This window comes from Cibotium barometz, chromosome 29 (assembly GCF_041138505.1).
Source record: "Cibotium barometz isolate CiBa-2024 chromosome 29, ASM4113850v1, whole genome shotgun sequence".
Lineage (NCBI taxonomy): Eukaryota > Viridiplantae > Streptophyta > Polypodiopsida > Cyatheales > Cibotiaceae > Cibotium > Cibotium barometz.
This window is the reverse complement of record NC_141074.1, coordinates 37,946,794-37,973,105: the sequence shown is the minus strand read 5'-3', so window position 1 is coordinate 37,973,105 and position 26,312 is coordinate 37,946,794. Positions and strand designations below refer to the sequence as shown.

The 26,312-nt window shown below is 45.8% G+C and overlaps 1 protein-coding gene across 2 annotated transcripts in view; it reads left to right on the top strand.

The window, feature by feature from the left end:
• The window catches only part of DEG8 (Trypsin family protein with PDZ domain-containing protein), a 75,962-nt gene that overhangs the window by 8,157 nt on the left and 41,493 nt on the right, over window positions 1-26,312 (top strand). For both annotated transcript variants that reach the window (XM_086823228.1, XM_086823226.1), the window contains exons 2-5: window positions 7,692-7,813; window positions 8,038-8,120; window positions 8,402-8,500; window positions 16,551-16,617. In XM_086823228.1, the coding sequence (XP_086679354.1) occupies window positions 7,692-7,813; window positions 8,038-8,120; window positions 8,402-8,500; window positions 16,551-16,617 (371 nt within the window). The remainder of the gene's footprint in view (window positions 1-7,691; window positions 7,814-8,037; window positions 8,121-8,401; window positions 8,501-16,550; window positions 16,618-26,312) is intronic.

Here is a 26,312-nt window from a genome sequence, read left to right as displayed (position 1 = left end):
GGTCTCATAAAATGACTAGTACAAGCATGAAAAGGTGATGTAGACCCTCTCGAGATGATATAATCCAACACCTCCAGAGGGACGGTCCAATACCAACACGCTAAAGTAACACCCAAAGTAGCTCTCGGAAGTGGTTTGGTGAAGAGAATAGCCACATTGTCCTTGGTAGAACAATAGGCCAGTCAAAGAAGTCCCAACTCGATCCAGTTGCGTACAAAATGATAATGCACTTCAATATGCTTGAATCGTCCCCGTATCACAGTATTCTGAGCTAGAGCAATAGCACTCTGAGAATTTGCATAGCACAAATGCTCCAGAACAAAGTGCCTGAGTGGAGGAAAGAAGGTAGGATTTATACTCAGCCTCGGTGGAAGAAGCAGAAATAGTCCTTTGCTTTTGTGACTTCCAAGAAACCAATCCAGAACCAAGCATGAAGCAATATCCATATGTAGACCTCCAAGTATCAATACAGGTTGCCCAATTAGAATATGTGAAGCCAACCAAATCAGCACCACTGGAGCAGGTGATGCCATAATCTGAAGTACCTTGAAGATAATGAAGAACTCTCAAAGCTTCTTGCCAATGAGACCTTCGAGTGACTGATGAGAACTGGCTAAGGACACTCATAGCATAGGAGATGTCTGGACGGGTGTTGGCAAGGTAAAGCAATGAGCCAACAATCTGTCGGTACTCTGTGGAATCCGCCAAGGGTGTATCATCCTCCTTGGCATTGGGATCATCCGCCAAGGGTGTATCATCCTCCTTGGATAACTTGGCATTGGGATCCATGGGACGAGAGAGGTGAACGATCTAACAACCCATAAAGTAAGAGTAGCCTCTTCACATACTTTGCTGAGAAATGAAGATACAGTCATCTTTTTGCCAAACCTCTAGCCCAAGAAAATAATGTAGAAGGCCAAGATTAGTCATCTCAAATGTCTCTGAAAGCTTGGACTGAACCTATGTGACCAACCTAGTATTTGAGCCAGAAAGGATGAGGTCATCAACATACAGAACAATGACACAAATATCTCCATCAGAATATTCCTCTCAATAGAGGCTATCTCTGCTTCCATGGCTTGCCACCACTGCGGCTGTGAAAGAGCCTCCTCGGGACTCTCAGGCTCATGATCTCTTGGAGAGAACTCATGAGAGCATAATTCACTATGATGAGATGTGGAAGCCCGAGATGAATGGCGAGGTCCAGGGGTGGTGGACCGTGGTAGAGATCTAGTTATGGAGCTGTGCATCAGTGAGACCAGAATCTCTAAAGAGTTGCTGAACCAACTGAGGTAGGCCAACCTTCCTCTCAAAACGTGAAGAAGAAGATCCAGTTGCAGTAGAGGACTCATCCGATGCTGTTGGAAGTGGTGATGAAGTAAGCACTGGTGAGGGTACTCCCAGAGTCAAAGCAGGGCTCGAAGAGGGACTGGGAGTTGCAGAAGCTGGTGCAACATGAACGGGTGGCTGTAAAGTAGCAGCTGGCACCGGGGTTACAGCAGGGGGAGGAGGAGGAGGAGCTCGATGTGGAAGAGGTACAAGATCACTAGCATCTGCCGGGAACGGATCATCCAGAAAGTCGGAAGATGCTTCAGGTGGAGAGGAATCAATGCCAAACAAGCTCTCATCAAACCAAGCATCATGGGAAATGATAATGTCATCAACCTCCGGATCCCAAAAGCGGTACTCTTTGGATCTCAGACTGTAGCCTTTGAAGATCATCCTCTTTGACCTCGGTGTGAGAGTGATCCTTTTCTTATCTGGGACATGCACATAAGCAACACAACCGAAAACACGTAGATGAGAAACAGAAGGCTTGTGTCCTGTAAACACAACTGAAAACACGTAGATGAGAAACAGAAGGCTTGTGTCCTGTAAAAGCCTCCTTCGGAGTCATCCCCTCAACCGCTTTTGTGAGAGAGTGGTTAATGAGATAAACTGAGGTAGCCACAGCTTCACCCCAGAAAGTAGGAGGGAGACCTGCATGATGCAACAAAGCACGAGCCATCTGTTTGACGGTCTGGTTCTTTCGTTCCACAACTCCATTCTGCTGAGGAGTGTAAGGAATTGTAGTCTGTTAGTGAATGCCCTCGAAGCAAGGAAGTCATCAAATGGTACAAACTCACCACCATTATCAGTCCGGAGGAATGAAACTCTACCCCTGTACTGGTTTTCCACCATCGCGATCCAAGTCCTGAAACTGGCAAAAGCATCTGACTTGCAAGCCAGAAAACATACCCAGACTTTGCGAGTGAAATCATCCACAAGAAGAAGAAAATATCGAGCCCCTCCAAGAGACTTAACCTCCATAGGTCTTGCAAGATTTGCATGTATAAGATCCAGTCTTCGGGTTTCTCGATGAGTGGCCTCCTCTAGAAATGCATCTTGATGATGCTTGCCCATCATGTAGGATGCGTAGATGTGTGAGAGAGACCTGAGCTGAGGTAGTCCGCTGACAACTTGCTTAGAATGGAACTTCTGTAAGGCAGTGATGGGTACATGACCGAAGCGAGAAAACCACTAAGAAGTATCTGCCTTAGAAACCAAAGCCATCAAGGGGGAGAAAAGCTGATGAATATGGGAATCAGTGTGAGGGATCTGGGAAGAAAAATTGGTGATCTTGCAGAGACCCCCATCATGGACTCCATTCGCAACAACCGAGAGAGTCTTCCTGTTGATTACTTCGATGACCTCATCATCAAAGTACACACCAAGTCCCTTCTGAGAAGCTTTGTGTACTGAAAATAGATTTTTGGAAATCCGTGGTGCATGAAGAACATCATGTAAGGTGGTAGAGGAACCCAAAGAAACATTACCAACACCGGTGACAGGTAGCGAAGAGTTGTCGCCGATACTAACCGAAGAAGAGAGAGTCTGGTAGTCCTCCAAGGTATGGGCCTGATTGGTCATGTGGGCAGAAGCACCACTATCACTTACCCATTCCACTGCTTCAGGTGTGTCACTAACCTCTTTAGGAGAAGTCATATCTATCTTTGGTGTTGTCCTTGTCAGATGCTTTAGAAGCATCTTGGGCTTTATACTTGGCTTTGGCTGCTCGAGAATCATCGACGAGCAACCCTGTGACTATAGAGTGACATGGGACGGGAATGGGAACGGGAAGATGCTGCCGGCGTAGAATTTGATGTTGACAATGAGGGAAAGCAGCTCGGAAAACAGGGGAAACTTTATCAAAAGAGTTGCATAGATGTCGACGTGAGATTTGGGGCAATAAAAAAAGTCAAAAATTTTACTTGGAAAAAAGGCATTTTCTACATGGAAACGTTTCCACGTTCCTTCCATGTAGGAAACACATTTCCTAACTACTATGATCCATGCACAAGCGGCTTCTTCTTCATGCTCAATACACAATAGAGAGATGACCTAATCTACCATGTATTACTAACATGAAGTATATACAATGCTGAATAGAGATACTCAATGGTAGCACTGCTCTTGAGCTTTCAATGACTCAATGATGATGGACTCAATGATGATGGTAGCACTGCTCTTGAGCTTTCAATGACTCAATGGTAGCACTGCTCTTGAGCTTTCAATGACTTAATGATGATGGACTCATCAATGAATGAATATGGCTAAGGCCTAGACTCCTATTTATACTGTCTAGTGTTGGTGAGTTGGCTACCAACTATTCTAACCCTAATAATAATGTCCTACTAAATGTGTCCACACAATAACCCAATAACTGGGTTGCTCATTGGGCGCTTGGATAATATTATATTGATATGGCACAATAGCCCTTACCAACACATGAATCTGGCCTCGTACTTGACTTGTGAGGTGGCCAATGGGTAGATGCATATACATAGGTAGAAAACGCTACTCTATTTGACTCCTCCGTCCACAAACTGGCCAGCCTATAGCACCCCCTTGGAGGCACCCTTCTGTTGCATTTTGCTGGTGTGGATAGCCACCAAGTGTGTGTTGTCTGGTAGCCTGAAAAGGGCTGCATTTTTGCTAAATCTGGCCGTCTATTGTGTGCTGTCTTGTAGCCAAAATAGGGCTATCCTTTCCCAGATCTGGCCTCCCTTATGCTCTCCAAGATCTGGCCTTTGAGTGCCCACCACTGGACTCCCTTGATGTGCCTCAGGCCGGCTTGCTTGCTTGCTTTGTTTTCCCTCCACTAGACTCCCTTGATGTGCCTTCTTCCACCCATGTCTATCTGCATTTGAAGCACCAACAGGCCGCCTTGCTTGCTTGCTTTGTTCGCCCTCTACTTGGTGCATTTGGCCCTCTTTCTGCCCTTTGATTGAGCACCTCTTGCACACACAAGTGCCATCTGGTACCAAATTTGCAAAACATAGCCTTGATGAAAAAAAACGCCAACCTGAGTGAAAACGCTAAAGATGATGGGGTTCTTTGCAATGGATCTCCACACCCTTATAAGAGAAAAAATGTTGCATCCTTTCTTCCGTCAAAACCTAATGCTCTAATAGCAATGTAACATGGGTGCTTGTTGCGGACTACAGAGAGACTTAAACCCATGCAGAAAATGCTTTCCCAGAATAGGGCTATCCTTTCCCAGATCTTGTAGCCAAAATAGGGCTATCCTTTCCCAGATCTGGCCTCCCTTATGCTCTCCAAGATCTGGCCGTTGAGTGCCCACCACTGGACTCCCTTGTCTGTCTGCATTTGAAGCACCAACAGGCCGCCTTGCTTACTTGCTTTGTTCGCCCTCTACTTGGTGCATTTGGCCCTCTTTCTTGCCCTTTGATTGAGCGCCTCTTGCACACACAAGTGCCATTTGGTACCAAGTTTGCAAAACGTAGCCTTGAGGAAAAAAAACGCCAAATTGAGTGAAAATGCTAAAGATGATGGGGTTCTTTGCAATGGATCTCCACGCCCTTATAAGAGAAAAAACGTTGCATCCTTTCTTCCGTCAAAACCTAATGCTCTAATAGCAATGTAACATGGGTGCTTGTTGCGGGCTACAGAGAGACTTAAACCCATGGAGAAAATGCTTTTTCTTCATGCTCAGTACACAGTAGAGAGAGATGACCTAATCTACTATGTATTACTAACATGAAGGATGCACAATGCTGAATAGAGACACTCACAAGTAGCACTGCTCCTGAGCTCTCGATGACTCAATGATGACTGCCTGATCGATGAATGAATATGGCTAAGGCCTAGACTCCTATTTACAATGTCTAATGTTGGTGAGTTGGCTACCAACCCTACCAACCCCAATAACTTTGTCCACACTGGGTTGCTCATTGGGCAATTAGACAATATTACAATGATCCGGCACAAAAGTCCTTACAAACACATGAATCTGGCCACGTACTTGACCTCTGAGGTGGCCAACCCCAACCACAAAAAACTTTTGCACAACCTCAAAGGCCAACATGTGATACCACTTTTACATACGGTGTAGTGGGAGTCTTCTTATCGTGGTTAGGTGAGCGTTAATTGCTAATTATGGAAAAACAAATAGGAGAAAGAAAGAAATAAAGAAAGTTATATTTAACGTCTTCAAAAGACCCAAGGCATCTATGAGACCAAAAGTGATACAATAATGTCCATTTAATCTCAGCATGGGAGTGTTGAGATTGGCAATGCCAAATTGGTTGGGGATAAGAGGTGAGTGATCAAATTGATTGGAGAGATTTTATGCACACACCCAAGTTTACATTGAGGAGGGGTGTTGAAATGTGCAATGTAAAATGAATGGGTTATTTGGTTGAGTGTGTGAAAGCACTCTAGAGGTGCAAGATATTGTGGCAAGATAAGAATGCCACATGTAATATTGAATGGTGTGTGAGTGTTGACCAAAAAAGTGGAAAAGGAGTTGCCACATGGATGATGATGTGTAAAGTGGGATAAGGCTAGAAGGCCTATATCATTGTATGGTTCATTTGTGATATGCAATATAATTGATTGTTGAGTGTGCAATCTCCCTCTCTCTCTCATGGAGTTTTTAGTGTGGTTTAATCCACCTTAATTATGTTGCTTAATCATTATCTATCACCATGATCAATCTCATTTTAGGATTAAAAGGCACGTATACGTACAGGCCTCATGAGCAAGTCTGCATCTAAACGCTGGCCGACTCGAGAAAAGAGGACAAATAATTTAATAAATTGATTTTTTCCCTTTTTGCTTGGGTGTCTTTTACGAGATGGGCACTACCCTTTTTCGCTTTGGTCAATGGGCACCCAATGGGTGCACAAGGGGGCTGCCCACAGCATTGTCCACGTTCCCATAAAGTTTCCATGGCCATTCATTTAGCAATTTGAGTCTACTTGTGCGAATGCCTTTTTTCCATCCAAGGCTAGTGGTGGCGTTGGATGGCTTTCGCATAGGAAGACTCTCAAATTCCTAAATGACTTGGTTGGTATTCGGAGCGCCCCCGACCATGGGTCTAGTAAGTGTCCGGAACGCATGTACAACATTACAACTTGCAAGTTGGCTACATGTGATCGCACGGGACTTGCACATAGTTGACTTGACCCTAGACCTAGACGGTGCCTGGTGACATGTCCCTGGACAAGGGCTCACAACATGAACAGTGCCCATCAAAATGGTGTCTTGAGTGTATTGGTTGATGTAGCATGGTCACGTGGCACCCTAGTACAGTAGATGCACGTGATGTGTGGCCACTTCCTACGAGGCAAAGTGTAAAGAGTCCATGGGGCGTGTTCTAAGGTTCTCAACTAGCTTGAATTTAGGGCTGAAGCTTGAGCAACAAGCAAGGAAAACTTTGTAATTTATGTTAGAGCTTGAAGAAAAATTTAAAACTATAGTTTCCAAAAACTTGAAAATTCACACGAAGTCATGAGCTTCTCTAGATTCATCAACTTGCCCTTATAGTTTCCACAAGCAAAACAACTCTGGAACATGAAGACTCGCTAACAATCCTAGACTATAGAGGTTGTGCCTATATCTTAGGAAGTATAAAGAGAATTTCATAACTGTAGTTTGGTGAAAATTCACGCAAAGACATGACCTTATCCACATTCATCAGCTTGTGCTTAATAGTTTCTATAAGCCAAAAAATCTCTAGAACTAGGAGCAGGAATCTAATGAAGGCAGGTGATCAATTCTAGAGGTTGTGTCTATATCTTAAGGAGTGCTAAGAAGAAGGGCTTCTAAAAAGCTAGCGACTTTGAGTTAAAATTACATGACATGAAGTACAAGAATTGGAAGACACCTTTTCGGGGTTAAGATGTGATTTCCAAAGCATAGGCCTTTCAAGAAGTTGTTTCAGTCTTCCAATCCGTGGACCTTCAATCTGTTAGGTAAATTGGCTCTCCACGGGTTCTATAGGAAAACTACAAAAATGATCACCAAGCACATAGCCCAGTTGTCAGAGTGTTTGAATTCCATGCCGAGGTCTCGAGTTCAAACCCTGCTAACCGCTTGAGGTGGTGCCTTGTAAAGATCGGGTAGGTGAGTTGTGATTTCTAATTCGGCAAAAAAAAGAAACTAGGTTTAGTGATGGTTGCAAATAAAGGTTCACATGCTCAGGCAAAGAGTTTCTTCTATGAACCTTTTTTAGTTCTTGAACGTGCTTTTGAAATTTAGCATGATGAACATAAAGTGCAGAATGGTTATGTGTATTAAATGAAGCGTGAATCATTTGCATAATGTATAAGGCTTCAAGGAAAGGTGCTTATTTTTAAGACTTTGTAGACTATGAAATCACTGTTTGGTGTTGGATTTTATCACAGCCACGATATTGGTGAGGTCAAAGGGGGAAACTTGGATGATCTGCGAATCTTAACAGTCAGTCGCAGAGTTTTTGCAGGATTGGGCGGCCTTTGTGGACTTTCAGCTTTTGGATACCCATCAGGTTGGGGTTCAAGTCTGTGTATATGTGCATGCATCTTTGTGTGTGCGTTTACGCACGCACCCCTTGAACTAGCCTCTCCACCTAAACCCTTTCATGGTGGATATGCATTTTGATAGTTACAAAATATTAGACAGGAATCAATCAGGTGAAATTACTGCAAAAAAATATCCTTTGGAGCTTGTGTGCCAGACTAAAAAAGTTATCTATGTCTTCGTATGTGTCAGCTAGTGCACTTGGTGATTCAACAGTAACTTTGCAAGATGTTACTCCTTCAGTTGTACCTCCAAGTGCGCTTCCACCCAATGAGGTAATCTGGGCTGTTTCTGGAGTGTGTTTCAATGATTGACTGTAATAGACAAGGTTCATTTCTTTAGAAAATTGGTGAGATCCATCTTTCTCAAGAGAGGGTGAGTGGGTGGGTCAGGAGCGCGGGGGGGGGGGGGGGGGGGGGGGGGGGGGGGAGGTGGAAGGTGGGACTGGGTTTCATATTAGGGACTGGCCAAAAACCCTTCATTTTATTGGGATCATTTGATGCTGGAGCTAATCACTTATACTTTTCTTTTTTTGGGTTGTGGCTCATGGTGGCAGGAGCGGCTTGTCACACTCTTTGAGAGAACTACGTATTCAGTTGTAAATATATATGATGTGACTTTGCGTCCTCAAGCAACTCTAACAGGGTTTGTGGAGGTATGGATTTGATAAAGCAACCATGCCCAGCTTGCTTCACCTTTCCATGTTTTCCTATAGAGTTAAGTCAACTTGTTTTGCTGCGTCTATGTGCATCTGTGCTTATTTGTGTGTGCCCATGTTTGTGTACATGGCATATCCTACTACAATCATATTTTTTTGGCATTTCCATGGTTATATTTTGTCCGTCTGCATATAAAAGTTGGTGTCTTGCTAAATGCCACTAAACATGGGTGTGATGATCAGCATAGTTCAGTGTGTTGGCTCAAGAGCTATGGCGGTGTGTGCGCAAGAGAGCCATGGCTAGAGAGAGAAGGAAGAGAGAGAGTACAAGATAAGACACAGTAGCTTGGGCACAAAGTACACTGCTTGATTGATTGATTGATTTGTGAGTACATTGGTGCCGCTTTTATGGGTTGCAAGTACAACTTCTTCTTTGACCATATTAAATGAGGTGTGACATCAGTGCTTACCTCAAGGGAAGATTCCTAGGCTAAGAGACTGCGCAAAAAAGTTTCATTACCTTCTTTGCTTTCCAGTCCCCCCTCAGCTGATTCACCACTCAACCAACACCTCTCATGTTGTGGTAATAGAATCCCGAGTAAACCTAGACAGAGTATAGCAACTAATCTTTGTCACCCCCCCTTACTCCTGGCTAGGATTTACGAAATCTCAGAGTTTGGAACATACAAAATAAAGGGAAAAATATACATTTTGGGGGACGACCCGGGCAGAGGACCCTTATTGACTCAAACACACACAGCTAAAACATAAAAATGTGGAAGTTGAAGGGACTTCCTATGCATGATGTTTGCCGATGTAGATCCTCTGTCAGCGATGCCAAGCAGTGTACGCTTGGCTTGTCATTTTAGGCTTGAGGGCTAGGGGAGAGCACCCGAGGGACTCTCAATGTGTCGGTGGAGGCTTCAATTGAGTGCCAATGCCTCAATTTCTCAGAAAGCCCCAAATGTGAGAGTATGCAAGTACCCTTAATTATCTAATTTTGGCTTTAATTTTGGAAACCTCCAAATTAGGTATTTGCAGGGCCCTCAATTAGGGGTTAATGGGTAATTTTTCGAAAACCCCCAAATATTATGACAGCTGTAGCATCTAATTAGACAATTTTGGAAAAAAATTAGGAAAGCCCCAAAATGCTGCAAACCCTAATTTCTCGTCGTCGCAGGTACAGTCAACAGGCTGATGATGTTGATGTTTGTGGTGCTGAGTTGTAGATCTGGTGAGTGGTGCATACGAATGCTGATGTGGCTTAGAGGATGCCATGAAACCTTTCTAGTCGGTGCTAATGGTGATACCAATGTTGGCTTAGCCAGAACGTTGAGAGGCAGAGGCTCACGTGGCAGGTGCAGTGCAGCAGGGCAGGGCAGGGCACATGCTGTGAAGAAGAGGCAGGCAGTGGCGTCGCTTGAGAGATTCTTGCTGATAATGGCGGATAGAAGTGTCAGTTGCGTTGCAGGACGTCGTGGGCGTCTATAGGCGATTGAGCATTTGTGGAAGCACTCATAGAGGCGATGGTAGTTTGATGGTGAGCTTGCAGCTGAGTGTGAACAGAGCCGGGGCAAGGATAAAGGCCTTGATACCAATGTTGGCTCAAAAGCTATGGCGGGTGTGTGCGCAAGAGAGCCATGGCTAGAGAGAGAAGGAAGAGAGAGAGTACAAGATAAGACAGAGTAGCTTGGGCACAAAGTACACTGCTTGATTGATTATTTGATTTATGAGTACATTGGTGCCACTTTTATGGGCTGAAAGTACAATCTCTTCTTTGACCTTATTAAATGAGGTGTGACATCACTGCTTACCTCAAGGGAAGATTCCTAGGCTAAGAGACTGTTCCCACACTTAACTCTGATTTCCCAACACAATGCACAATTGTTTCTACTTATGGATGGGGAGAGAGAGTGTGTGCGTGTGTGCGGGCCCGCCCACATGCCTTTGCATGCATGCACGCCTGTGTGCCTGGAGATGTGTGCATGCTCACGTAATTTTGATGCACTGACAAGGTACATCAGTTGTAACTGCTCTGAAGGATCCCTCATAAGAAGAAAGGAAAAAATCCAAAGGGGATGGAGGGGTGTCTCCCCATGGCTGGTTTCTCATGTGATTTTATATATTGAAAGGGCACATTAGCCATAACAAAACAAGAGAGGAGAACCCCTCATTTTGATGCACTGACAAGGTACATCATCTGTAACTAATTTGAAGAATCCCTCATAAGAAGAAAGGAAAAAATCCAAAGGGATGAAGGGGTGTCTCCCCATGGCTGGTTTCTCGTGTAATTTTAATACATTGAAAGGGCACATTAGCCATAACAAAACAAGAGAGGAGAACCCCTCATATGAGGAAAGGAAAAAGTCCAAAGGGATGGAGGGATACATTGAAAGGGCACATTAGCCATAACAAAACAAGAGAGGAGAACCCCACATATGAGGAAAGGAAAAAGTCCAAAGGGATGGGAGGGAAGGAGAAGCTGGTGTCTCTCTCCATGGAGGGAGATAGAACTGTTTGAAGGGCCTTTCTTACAGAAGGCAAGATCATTGCATACTTTAGGTACGGTGCACTCAGTACGCATCCTGAATGAGATAAGTACTTTAAGTATTTTCACTTTTTATTCTTTTCAAAGATTAAAAAATGTAAAACATAAAAAGGAAAAATTGAATAAATTACGAAATTTGGGGAATTGAGAGAGAAATTGAAGAAACTGGTGAGAATTGGGGGGAATTGCAAGGACTTGGAAAAATTAGGGGAGATTAAGGGAATTGAAAGAAATTGGAAGAATTGGTCAAAATTAAGAGACTTTGGGAAAATGGGAGAAACTTGGGAAAAGTAGGGGAATTGAGAGAAATTGGGTATGGGTGACTCTAGAAAATCGGGAGAAATTGGAAAAAATAGAAGAAATTAGGGAGAATTAAAAAGAATTGGAAGAAATTAGGAGAGAATTGGAAGAAATTGGGAGAAGTGGGAGAAATTGAGGGATATTGGAAGAATTGGGGGAAGGTATGGGTGACTCTAGAAAATTGGGAGAAATTGGAAAAAATGGAAGAAATTGAAGAGAATCGAAAGAAATTAGGAGAGAATTGGAAGAAATTGGGAGAAATTGAGGGACATTGGAAGAATTGGGGGAAATTGGAGGGACTTGGATAAAATTGGAGGAAATTGGGGGAATTGGTGAAACTATGTTTTTTTAAAAAAATGGGAGAAATGTTCTGTTTTTGGAAGAATTGGGGCGGAATTGACAACGGACACAATACAATGTATGGGTTGCTAGAAGAAAGGGACAAAATTTTTTAAATCTTTAACCCAAACATGGAAAAAAAGGAGAATTCATTTTCTGTACTACCTGTATGGAATGGACTGTACAGATTGCACGAGTACGGAATTCAACTGTGAGAGAAAAGGAGAATACATTTTTTTGTACTACCTGTACGGAATGTACTATGCAGATTGTACTAGTATGGAATTCAACTGTGATGCAAATGAAAGCTCCTTAGAAGGGCATATCCTACTAGTACTACAATCACAAAAACTTGATTTTTTTTGCAGATGTTTCTTTAATTCCCTAGGGTAAAGGGGACATGTTAGTGTGACAGCTAAGTGAGCTTGCAATGAGGGGCCAAAGGTAGTATTTTGTATGCATACTTTGATACTGCGTGTTCACAATAGTATGGACAAATTGGAGTTAGCTTTGCTTCTATTAATAATGTGTATAAGAATCAAAATTCTATGTCCCAATTTAGTGACCACTAGGATGGATTTGCGCCTTAGCTTCATGTTAGGGACGTGTATTCAAGCAATCTGAAATCAAAAATGTTTTACATTTGGTGCTTCATGTTCACTAACTTGAATCAATGCATGCATTGAATGGGGGTAGTTGTGAAAGCATATGGGGGATCGTCACTTTATTGGCCCCCTTACCTTGAAGACAAGTGAGAAGGCTTGTGAAATCTTGCAATGCTTAAGCTGGGAAAAAAAATTTCCACCTACTATGATAAAAGTCTGCAGAGGATGTTGATATGATTAATTTGCTCCTTTTTGCTGAGGTGGATATGGGGGCATTAAGGCTGGCTGGAAAGATTGAAAGAGGAGTTATTTTGAATCTTAATCCAAGGGATCATGTAACACCACTTAGTGTTGGTGCTAGTGAGTTATATTTTCGAGGCAAGTGCAATCCTTGGTAACCCAAATTGTATGAAGGTAGGCAACTGTCTAGAAGATTGCGTCAACCTCAAGGGGTGAAGCTCCAAACTCTTGGTGGCTTGATCCTTTTGAGCCTGGAGAACATCTTAATCTACAACCACTTAATTGTGGTCCAATCCCTTTGGTCAAAGTCAGCCCCAAGAAAGGTGCCTAATACATAGTTGTTGTGTGGACCATGGAGTTGAACAAAGCTTCTTTGTTTGTGGAGTCTTAAGTGCGATTGGCAACAATTTCTCTTTGATTGTTTAAGGAAATTATATCCTTTCTACTTGAGGTATTAGCCAAGGGCAATTTGAAATTAAGTAAGAACCTCTTTGGCTATACCTTTGAGTGTCTCCTTGCTTGGCTGCTGCTTCTCACAGAAGGTTATGATTGCACCCTCCATTCGATTGCATTCAGATTCCCACGAGGCTCTCTAACCTCGTAGACTTCGATGGGGCCGCCCCCCCCACGGCTCTCCCCACCCCCACCTGCTACTCCAACTCTCCCCACTGCAGCTCCCTTTGATCCGGCTTCTTTGGAATCCCCTCCTCTCCCCCCTTCCGCCTCTTTGGAGCATTCCCGCCGCTCTCCGGGAGGCCTAACCTGGAGTGGAGGTAGCCGCCTAGCTCCAAGTTAGGCACGCCCGGAGCTCAGCGGCCGATGCATCACTTCATGGAGCCGGTAGAGATGACCATCACTTCCTCTTTGGTGTGGGCTCTCCTTCTAGAGTCTCCAGGTGGCCTCCCCAAGGCCAGTTCACTACAGCTTCTTTTGATGCCTTTTCGTCGAAGGAGCTGGTATTTTCGGGGAGATGGTGACTCCCATTCGTATATGTGCGGTGCTGCATCACTCCAGACCTTCCACCCTCGAGCTTGCCACACAAAAGTCCCATCAATTGAACCAAAAATCAGTTACTAGGCCAGAACCATGATTTTGCAGGGTTTGTAGGTTTGCACCCGACAAATGTCACGAGCAGGGGATTCTTTGGGTGTTAAGTCTTTGACCAGCAGACGGACTGCTGATGCATGCATTGGCGGCGCACACACGTGGAGAAGACAAACAAGAGGTGCTGGTGTCGAGGGCGGGAGCTATTGACGGTGAGGGTGCGGAAGGTAGGGGCAGTGTGATGCTACAGGCGGCAGGCTTGTGAGCTGCAGATGGGTAGCGGCTGACAAGACGCCAGCGTCTAGAATGGTGAAGGTGAGGACGGCAGTAGCTAGCGACGGCTTGGTATGGGATTGGCGCTACGCGATTGGTTGGAAGACAGAACGGCGACGGGTTGCTGGCCGATTCAGGTACGGCAACGGAGGTGGCGGTTGCCGGATAGAGTCAGCGACAGAATGCACAGGTGTTGGAGTTGACACAAAATTCTCACTAATCCGTCCACCATGAACGCTTCTTGTGATGAGAGCGCCGCCGAGGGGCTGGGCGGTGGTGGAGCCCTCTTCACTTGTGCCGCCCAGTCTGGAGGCGAAAAGGGGCTGAGAAACGCCCGCGGGCGGCGGGAAGAGGTGGTTGAAGGTGGCCGTGACGGGGCGACGGAGTAGTAGCGTGATGGAGGCGCAGTCGGCGACGACGGCGACGGAAGTGCACAGGCGCGGACATGAAGTTTGCAAGCAAGGCAACCTCGCTCTGATACCTCTGTCAGGGTTAGGGTTCCGTAGATAGAGACACACACAGAGAACGAACAACAGCAAGAACACGAGAGAGATGGTGATTGATGCTGAGAGAGAGAGAGAGAGAGAGAGAGAGAGAGCATAGAATGTATGGACCATAATATCAGCAGCAAGAACACGAGAGAGATTGTGATTGATGTTCACACAAAGAGAGAGAGCATAGAATGTATGGAGCTTGGGGGTTTATTCCATAATATCAGCAACAAGAACACGAGAGAGATGGTGATTGATGCTCACACAAAGAGAGATAGCATAGAATGTATGGAGCTTGGGGGTTTATTCCATAATATCAAAATACAATAAATGTGGTGTCCTTTCACACCAAATAACAAGGGGAAAAGTGCCCTTGGTTTACCCCATGTTCACATGTGGCACTACTCATAGCATATATGCCAATAGGGAGAGGACGGGCTTCTAGTCTCCTTATTTCATTGACACACGTTCAGTCAAGACTCAACACTTAGTGGCTCTGGACCACATAGCTGGCATCACCTAGCCACGCTATCCATTTGTACCAATAGGATAAGAAGGCATAACATGTACGGCACCAACTGCATTCCAAGGGACCTTCTGGAGGTTTAATCCAGACGTTCAGTCAAGACAACACTTTAGTGGCTCTGGACCACATAGCTGGCAGCACCTAGCCATGCTATCCATTTGTACCAATAGGATACGAAGGCATAACATGTCCGGCACCAACTGCATTCCAAGGGACCTTCTGGAGGTTTAATCCAGACGGCCAAAGTGCCAACCACACTTTGGAAAGACAACCACCAGCAGAACATGCATACAGACTTAGCTAAGTGAGCATAATAACATTCCATAAATGCAGCACAACATACACTAGAGTAGACTCTTGCATTGCATTCTAGATAGTACATGTTGAGCTCAAGGCAAAAATGAATACAACAATACATAAGTTCCTCGCAATCCTCCTATGCCATTCACACAAGGCTGCTTCTACTGTCCATTGTGTCAAAACCAACCCCCGTGTAGCATTGGTTCCACTAATGATGATTCAGTTTCTGGCCAAGAACAGTTGGCACTCAATGCTTAAATTTCCTATTTTTTCTAGGATTAGGAGCCTTTTTAGGCATTGACCAGCCTTTTTATGGGATTTTTTATATGTGCTGTCCATTGACCTGGGCGACAGTAGTCGGGTAGTGGTAGGGGCAATTCCATGAGCCTATAAATAGCAAGGGTCAGTTTAGTCAGTATTCATTTGATCCCAAGCCTTGTGGGACAGGTCATAGGCATAGAAGATTCCTTTTGGAGGCCATGTTGGCTAGGATCTATGTACATCTTGATACATGTATATAGAAAATACTGTTTCAAACAATATCTCTCTTCTCTTCTCTATGTTCATCTTTGCGTTTTTGCATGGTTCTTAATACAGGAAGTTCTTCCGCATGCTATATAGACTTTCCCTATTTAACATTAAGCTCAGGGTAAGGTTGCTTCACATGTTCCAGTGCCGTGTTACAAAAGATAAGTGCTCGTTCGAGTGGGTAAGATGGCAAAGTGTCTTATGGTAGGTCAGGCAAGTGAAACCATGTTAACCTACAAAGTGGTTAATAGTCTAATTAGTTCTCAATGGTGCACAAAGGTAATAAGCTTGAGGTCATAGTCAATTTTCTAGAGCCTCCATTATGAGAGAAAAAAGTGAGGCCCTCTTGACTTGGCCATTTTGAGAGGCTAGATTGTCCCAGAGTTAGTTAAAACCTGTCTATATGAAGTGATAATGCAATCTAGTTGCATGGACTTCAACATTGTTAACAGCAACGAAAACTGTTCATTGTTAATGCTGTTTATGATTACCACAGACTTCATTAGTTTCAGGAGCTGTACAGGCAAGATTTAAATGCCATCAACCAAAATTATCATTTTGTAGATTTTTTCTTGTAGTACTCAATAAAGAACTATGTTTAGCTAAATTAGCACACAAAAGAGCTGTTGGTTTCCCTTTGCAAAACATGTTGTGTATAATATTATATATCGACCAAGTTACATAAACAGAGCAAAATGCTCAAGGCAGCTTATGATGAAAAATTTTCTTTTGTTTCATGTGGTCAAATTCTTGTTTGATCAAGAAGTTAATTTTTGTAGATTGAAAATATCACAATCAATTCTTGAAGGTATATTATTTTTTATGTATGTCTTTTTTTAAATATGAATTCAAGGTTCCGGAGGGAAATGGATCAGGAATAATTTGGGATGAGAGTGGGCATGTTGTGACCAATTATCATGGTATGTTTTTTTTTTTTTTTTTTGGAGATGAGATTAATTTTAATGGATAAATGGCTTTCCTTAATGATGGTGTCTAAAATTTGGGTTTGCTTACAAGTGAAAAGAAAAGTGCATGTGTGCTTGCACTTATTCTCAGCAGCTAGATGTGGCGTATAATTGGTTGATACTAGCTTACATGATAGATCTCTTGAAAAAAAAACTTACAAGATGTTAATATAATCTCATTTTATTCAGAGAGCCACATTCCCTACGCCAGATCTTTGAGGCAGCAGACCAGCGCATACTGGGGAGATACATTCTAGACATACAGCGCCACAGAGAGACATTATTACAGGCTCAAACAGCTCCAGAGGGGGGGCGACAGACACAGATTACTACATTTTTTCAGAGATCCATCCCCCTCCCAGCCCCTACACGGCAGGGAATTACTCTCCAGAGAGCAGAGACACTTAGAGCCCGCAGGAGACAGAGGACACCTGGCTTTCGGACACCACGCCTATACCAGAGAGAGATGACAGAGATCAGAGCTCAGTTTCACAGAGAGGGTGCGGAGCGACTGGCTCGCTTCAGAGCACACCCAGGCATGTTCTTCAGGGAGCTGTGGACACCCCCTTCACTGATGTATACCATTTTATACCCCCAGTATGGTACAGGATGGAGCTAGCTAGGTTGCATATCATGATTGTATACTCCATGCATATAGCTTTGCATTCTCCTAGTAGTAGAGCTCCATCCCCTGCACACCCAGATTCAGCTTTTTTGTTCAGTACTTTTTCATTTTGTTGGGATGACAGAGGATACCCCATACAGGTACTCCGATTTGTCTCATAGGCCGAGTTCGGTCTTTTGGAAGATGTTAATAAAATCTTTCTTTCTCTCTCTCTCTCTCTCTCTCTCTCTCTCTCTCTCTCTCTCTCTCTCTCTCTCTCTCTCTCTCTCTCTCTCTCTCTCTCTCTCTCTCTCTCTCTCTCTCTCTCTCTCTCTCTTCGCGCCCCTGCTCACTTCGCTACTGTTCGCCGCCTTCTATTTGCTTCGCTGTTCGCCACCCGCAACTCTCCTGCCTTCGCTTCGCTACTGTCCGCCTTCTGTTCGTGCCTCTGTGCGTAGCCGCCGCCTTCGCCCTTGCTCGCCGCCCTCTCTCCCACCTGGGCTGGCTCGTTATGCTGGCCCGTCTGCTTGTCTGCTAGCCCCTCCGCCTCCCTTTTCCCACCCACCCTTCCTCAGGCCCCCAAGGCAGCAACATAACTCTCTCTCTCTCTCTCTCCTCCTTGCTTGTGGGAAGCGCTGTAGAGTAAGCTTGAGGAATGGCTCTAAGTCTCCAAGAGAAGCTCGAGGCCCTCGAGACGGCAATGAAGGCACTAATCAAGGAGAACAAGAAGACATCCGATTCCAACCTCAATGAGGTGGAGAACAAACTACACTGGCACATCATGGCCCTCGAAGCACGGGTCACGGACCTTGAACAAGAGAACACAGCACTCAAGGAGGAGGTGAGTGCATTGAAAGTGGAACTGGTAGCCGTCAAGAACAGCGAGAAGGAAGAAGGGGAGATCAATGACAACACTCTCACGGCCATCAAAGAAGAGATCTCCAAGGAGATCACAAAGGACATGGAGGGAAAACTCGAAGCCAAGCAGTCAGGATAGGTTGAGGTGGTGAAGAAGAACATCCATAAAGAAGTGAGGGAGGAGACTCAAAGGGAAGAACACCAAATCATTCACACCGAGGAGGAGAAGATGAGGCATGCCCGCCGCCTCAACATTCGATTCACAGGTATAGCCGAGACACCCGACTCCACTCCCGAGAAAGATGGACAACTTCTATGCATGAAGCTCGGCTATAGGGAAGAGGACCCTCTCCCCTTCACCAAAGCATGGAGAGCCAGGAAAGAGTCAACACGCAAGCGAGCCCTCATCCTACAGTTTGCAGGAGAGACGGAGAGGGTCACCTTCATGAGAAAGAGGGTGATTTTGCGAGGGTTACAAGGAGATCCCATCTATTTGGATGACGACCTTACAAGGATGCAGATAGAACACATGAAAACATGCATGCCGAGAGTCCTACAGGCCCGAAAAGAGGGCAAGAGAGCATTCTATCGCGATGGCCGTGTCATCATTGATGGCAAGGCCACCGATTAGCGCCAGGCGGCCTATGGGACATCTGATATTGAGGATCCAGATTCACAGATACACATAGCAGTTTGGAACTGCAATGGAGCACTTTGGACACATCCTGGCAGGATGGAGGATGTCATGGAGGGACGGGACATCATACTACTTATAGAGACGCACGAGAGCCCAGAGAGGGGGCTACCCAAAGTAGAGGGCTATCAGTGGGAGTTTACATACAGGGGGACCACACGGCAGAGCACATCGAGAGGATCTGGAGGTATAGCGGTACTCTTCAAGCGAGAGCTACAGGAGTGCCTACAGGTGGTTGCACGTGACTAGGAGGCTAGATACATGTGGATTAGACTGCAGCTCTCAGCAGATAGGGTGTTATACATTGCTCTATGCTACTTCTCTCCTAGAGGATCGAGATATGCCATGACAGCAGAGGATGAGAGTAGAGGCGAGGAGGAGGACACAGGGCCATTGGGAGAGTCACCATATGCAGCCCTTTCAAATGAGATCATACACTACTCCAACCTGGGGGAAGTCCTTATGGGGGACTTCAATGCACGGACACAGAGCCGACAGTGTGACATTTATGATTTCAAGCACCCCGAGGTGATGCACACACTAGAGGTGGAGGACACGAGAGCTTGTAGGGTGTCAGAGGACATGGGGCCGGATAACACCAGATATGATCATCACTTACTTGAGCTGGGAGCGCGACACCATCTCGTTATTTATAACGGGATGAGACAGTGGCAGGATTCAGGAGCACTGACATGCTTTCCACGATCGGGGGAGGGGGGGGGGTAGCACAGTAGTGGACTACATCATGGGGTCCATGGAGACCACATAGGCAGTGACATCTTTCACCATCCCCCCTTGTCCTATTGGTGCGGATCACACGTACCTCTTACTGTCACTGGCGAGCTCCACACCAGCACCCACACGGCCCACACAGGCATCGCATACAACTTTCTACTTCACCCATGACTTGGCAGACATATATGAGCATCATGTATATGACGGGCTATTCCAGATGAATCCCCTGTCACCTCTAGACACACTCACCACCCAGCTGTCATCTCTACTACATACGGCCGCCACCCGTAGCTTCCCCCATCATACACACATTGCACACACAGATAGATCTGGGAGCATGCCTGAGAATCGGTGGTATGATGATGAGTGCAGAGAGCTATATAGACACCTCCGTGCCCAGAGAGCACTGGGGACCATTACACAGAGACAGGCGAGCCGACAGATGAGGATCCTCACACGCCGTAAGAGGTGTGCATATGAGGAGGCACAGTACTGGGATATATACCACCTACTCTCATGAGCAGAGATGCAGCCACTGCATGGCGCAGGATGAGAGAGCCTTGCCCTCGTACCCCGATTGAGGATCCACACACATGGCACACATATGCAAAGAGCCTCTACCATATCCCTCAGCAGCCGCCCATACCACAGCCACAGGAATCCCGCCCTACCACCTCTACTTTCTTTACCGCCTCGATGGTAGAGAGAGCTATCCGCCGGTTACAGCATGGGAGATTGGCTGACCACACAGGTATACAGAGTGAGCATCTTATTTATGCAGCTGACACACTGGGACCCTTTGTTGCTCACCTCTTTAATAGGGCACTAGTGGAGGGCCTACTAGGTGAGTGGACTATGCACACCATCGTGCCTCTCCACAAAGCGGGAGACATGCTAGACCCCAGCAACTATAGGACTATCATGATTGGTCATACATTGGCCAAAATTTATGGCGCAGTGCTTGAGGCAGAGTTGAGCTCATATGCAGAGAAGGAGGGATTGCGAGCACCAGGGCAGGCTGGATTCCGACGAGCTTTCTCCACTATTGACCATATATTCACTCTGAGATATCTGATTGACTAGGCTAGGGCGCGGGAGAAGAGATTATACTGTTGCTTTGTGGATTTCCGCAAAGCATTTGACATGGTGCCATGAGAGAGACTCTTCCAGCACCTACCGTCATTGGGGATCCCATTAGAGATGGTTTGGGGCATCTATGCTTTATATGAGCAGGTCTTCGGGCGCATACGATGCCCCGGGGGGCTATTGCTAGCACCATAGGTCTGAAGCAAGGATGCCCACTCTCTCCTACACTATTTGGGCTATACATCGATGAGGTGGCTGACTTCATTGGTCACGGTGGTGGGGACGGGGTAGACATCTCAGGTACCACAGTCCACATTATGCTATATGCAGATGATATTATTCTGGTCTTTGAGTCGCGGATAGGACTACAGCACCATCTCCATGCACTCGATGACTTCTGCACATAGAGGGGGCTTACAGTGAACCTTGGGAAAACCAAGACCATGATTTTCCACACCTCAGGGCTGGTTCGGTCGACCACAGGCCATCTTCACACTAGCAGGAGGACAGGTAGAGGTGGTAGACTCATATGTGTACCTGGGGATTACATTTACGACTCCGCCAAGAAGATTTACTTTGGCACAGGCAGCCAGGGATAGACTCACATGAGGGTATGCAGCTCTGGCCATGCTAGAGAGACAGTGTCACCAGGCACACTTCCAGGATCCCTGCACGAAGGGGTGGTTGTTTGACACACTTGTCACCCCTGCTTTGATGTATGCTGCAGCAGCAGTATGGGCACCTGGGCTCGCCACCTCCACATGGTCTTAGATAGAGAGGCTTGAGATTCTCATGCTCTCACGGATGATCCGCAGCAAACCTTCCGTCCCACATGACATTGTCCGGACGGAGTTTGCTGCACCTCCTATGCTAGTAGAGGCCCTCTTCTAGACGATCTGCTTCATATAGAGGATTAGAGATATGCCATTAGATCGACTCTCACATAGAGCTTTTGAGGCGTCCAGGCAGCTCGCAGAGAGTGGAGATAGGAGATCATGGTATTCACAGATGATACAGTGGCTCACTCAGCATGGTCTTGACATAGATCACCTGCCACCTTTCAAGTATGATATACATGCACCACACATCCAGCTCTCTCACAGTGAGAGAACAGAGTCCTTCGGCAGGATTTATGGCAGCGATACACTCAAGAGACTTGGATTACACCAGTCAGCCTCTACCGCCGAAGATGCTATACTACAGAGATCAGTTTATGCGTATCTCAGCGGATGGATTCATACATAGACCTGGATACATGGATGTGTACATGCCTCACAGTGCCCGAGTGGTGATTGGCCAACTCAGAGTGTCATCACACCAGCTTGAGATTGAGGCAGGTAGGGCTGCACGGATCCCCACAGCAGAGAGGATATGCAGACTATGCCAGGAGGAGGTTGAGAGTGAGGAACATTATGTATGCAGATGCAGAGCATATAGTGTCATTAGAGAGAGATACACCACCGTCTTCAGTGGACATCCCTCACTCCGCCAGATCATGGAGTCCGCAGACCAACGTAGATTTGGCCAGTTCTTGTTAGAGACAGCGCCATAGAGACACTGCTACGGACTCATACCACAGGGAGAGGTGGGCGACAGCTCCAGCTCACTGATTTCTTCTAGAGATCTATCCCAGTGCCTATCCTGACACAGGAGGAGGTTACACTTCAGCGCGCTACGGACCTCCGAGCCAGACAGAGATCGAGAGCACCAGGCTACCAGACTCCCAGACTACATCAGAGGGAGATCACAGAGATACGGGCTCGACATCAGCACCATATCTAGGAGCGGCTAGCTCACTTACACTCACACCCGGAGATCATGCTCCGAGGTATTTTTGCCTCGCCATCGCCTATGTATCACATATTACACCCCCATTATGGTACTGGTTGGAGCTAGACAGATCTGCATTGCATTCTTGTATACCGTGCGCATATAGGCTGCATATTGAGCCTCTAGCAGTAGTGCTCCATCCATCACACCCCGTGTCATGACCCTGTGAAAGTGGAACAGCATAAGTGTGAGCATGGTGGTTGGTGAGCAAGATAAATGCCAGATAAATTTTTAAAGATGCATACTTGGGTGTCCGGACAAAAGTAATGTGTGAACAGCCCCAAGTGTGAAAGGGAACCAAGGTTTTTAACTTTCTAAGGTTAACAAATCTTGGGTGGCCCTACTAGGATATTTATGGAGAGAGGGCTACTCCACTTTTGGAGTACACGCCTCCCTCTCCATCTCTCTCTCTCTCTCTCTCTCTCTCTCTCTCTCTCTCTCTCTCTCTCGCTTTTTGGAGAAGGGGTCGACTGGCTGTGTGGAGAATAGGGTGGAACTGGTCGCCTGCAGGAAGCCGTACACACGTGTGCTGGAGGTACAGTTCTGTACGCACAGCCGGCATCACATAGTCGTACACGTGTGCTGCAGGTACTATCTGGCTGTGCTGCGTGGAGAGAGACAGGCCGGCGCATCACACAAGCGGGTACATCTGTCCAGCTGTGCAGGCAGCGCATCAGTCAGGCAGCTTCTGCAGGTACAGTTCTGTACGGGCGGGTACAGGCGGGTACAGTCCGGTCCAGTCCAGCAGTTCAGGCGGTGCATCAGTCAGGCGGCTGTTGGGTGAATAGTACAGACAGGTACACACGTGTGCTGCAAGTACAAATCTGTACGGATAGGTGCACACGTGTGCTGCAGAGTTGCTGACACAAGCGGTTGCAAGTACAGACTGGTACGGTCAATCCATCAGGTGCAGAACTACGCATAACAGTTGGTAAACTCTGAACATATCTTTGTCTCTTTCTTTCCACTGGCTTATGTCTGCTACAGAGTTGTTTCTTCTGGCCTTTGTGAGAGGAGGGGTATGGCAGTTTGATGGGTGGAAACAGAGTTGGACAGTGGATTTGTACTTGGGCTGAGCTTGAAGCCATGAACATGGAACAGCCAGATGCGTGCTCAAGGCTGCCCTGTTGTATTGTCTTGGTTGATTAGAGGAGACCACAGTGTGTTGCTTTCATGGGACACAGATCTGTATGTGAATCCTCTATGCTAAGAGGTCTTGAGGACTGCTAGATTGGACATGCAGGTTTACTTTCCTTGAGTGGTTTTGTTGTACTCAGTTAAACTTTTTATTGAATTTGAATAAAGAAATACCGAAAGGGGCGCCAAGCTTTGGGGCCAACAGGTGTCGTTTTCCTTTTTGTTCTGGAGCATTCTAGCTCCTGTTCATTTGTTATTTGTTTGGGCTACAATTGGATAGGTGACTGCTAGTCTACCGCACTTTGGTTTCTACCAGAGGCCGGTTTCAAGGTTCCGATGCCGGGACCCATCATCAACTTTTTTAAGGGGGTGAGTTTGTGGTTGTCTCGAGGAAAGCCATTGCTGAAAAATTCAGCAATATGTTAGATACAGAAGATAAATATTTTTATGATGAAGAGGAAGAGCAAGAGGCCTCTCTTGAGAGAAATGAATCTGAGGATATTCTTGCAGGAGAACAGGTTGCAGAAGATGCACAATATGAGGATGTAACACAGCCAGAAGACATGCCTAGTAAAGAGGAAGATGATGCTCAGTTTAAAAATCGTTTGGCAGGGGTAATGGATGTGTTTATGCAGCTCACTCAGAGTGAGAAGTTTGCTGAATTTATGAGATCCTGTTCTGAGCCTGGAAAGAAGAAGAAGAAAGTGCGTTCTAAGAACCCACCTTTGGGCAATAGCGGTGCCTTCCCACAGGATCCTTCTTTTGGACAGTTTCCGAACATGCAAAACACTTTTGGTGCAAACTCACAGAGTTCCTTTTTCGGACAGCCACCTATTCCACAGCAGTCTATGCATCCAGGCTATTTTGGTGGTGGCTCTTTTTTCCAATCCATGACTAGGGGTTATCCTCAGGGAGGCATGGGTATGCCAGGGAATTTTGGAGCTAGTTTTCACCCTGGTATGCAAGGGAATATGTATGGTGGTATGCAGTCCGGAATGCAAGGAAACATGTTTGGGGGCATGCAGCCCGGAATGCAAGGAAACATGTATGGGGACATGCAGCCCGGTATGCATAGTGGTATGTTTGGAAACATGGCCGGAATGTATGGAATGCCAGGTGTGGGAAGTGGCAATGTTGACCCTATGATGGGCATGAATGCCGGGGGTAGCAATCTTGTGAAGCCACTTCCTTACGATAATCTAACGCCTATGGGTAATGCGAAGGATTATAAGGAAGGGGGAGCTGCAGTGAATTTTGACACGTTCAGTGGGGCCAAAGATAAGCTAAAGACACTTACCTTTTTACAGCAGTTTGATGTTGCTTTTTCTGGTGGAAATTACACGGAATCCTCTAAGGTGAGAAAAGCTGCGACTTTTCAGTGGTGGTCCACTCTTCTTTTACAGGGCATAGCACCATCTAATTGGATACAGTTTAAACAGGTGTTCTCTTTCGTATGGCTCACATCTACTTTTGAGGTGGATGTAATGACAGCATGGCACAAGTTGGATGCATCTAAGTGTGAAAATCTTGAGGATTATAATAAGAAGTTTTGGGAAGCTTTACTCACAGTTACTTCCTATCGTGCAGTGCCTTTGTCTGAGCAGGTGGAGAAGTATTGTTGTGGGCTGCCCAAGGAAGTGCGTGACTATTGCATAAAGACTCGAGTAACAAACTTGTCGCAGATGATAGAGAATGCTATGACGGCAAACACGTTACTCACTGGAGTCTCATCTGGATTTAAAGGAAGTAAAAGCTCAAGCAAGAAATCTGAAAAGTCAGGGCATGCTTCGCGTGATGCAAAAGGGTCTACAGAGAAGCGGTATAAGAAGTTACCAATGCCCAAGAGAACTCTTGAGGAGAGACAGGCTTTGATGGATGCTCGGAAGTGCTTTTACTGTAGAGAGGAGGGACATATGTCTATTAACTGTCCCAAGCTTAAGTCCCAAAAGGACTCTGACACTAAAGGGGAGCCCAAGTCTAAGAAATCAAAACCTTCTGCAGGGTTAGTTCTTGATCTTGTTGGGGAACAGCCAGGTGGTGAAGAGACTGAGTTGTGCAAGGCATGGGGCAAAGTGAGAGATCAAAATGCCTTGATTTTCTTTGACATAGGTGCTAGAGCCAACTTTATTTCACCAAATTTGGCTGGCCGATTGGGGATCCGCGCAGAGGAGATGGGGCCTTTGTATGAGGCTAATATGGCTTGTCCTGGGTATGCATGCAGAACCGATGTGATGTTTTGTTGGGTATGCCATGGTGCCATAGAGTACATGCGGTGGTGGATACATACAACAGGAAGATTACTTTGACTCATAGAGGAAAAAAGCATATTTTGGATGTAAAGCTTAAAGGGGAATCTGTTCCTATTGTATCAGCTTCGGCAATTTCATTAGTAATGAAAAAGCATCTTTCCGCCGCGTACTTAATTTTTGTAAAGGATGCAAAAGATGATGAGTCTAATCTAATTTGTCTATGTTAGATAAAGACAGGACTGATTTCTTACGTGAGTTCCAAGATTGTTTTTCCGAGTCATTGCCAGGAGAACTTCCTCTGGAAAGGCCATAAGATCATGCTATTGATCTAATTCCGGGGAGTACTCCACCAAATAGACCGTCGTACCGTGTTAGTGCAGCCCAATAAGAAGAAATTATGAGTCAGGTACATTAGTTGTTGAATAAAGGGTTGATCCAGCCTAGCTCATCACCCTTT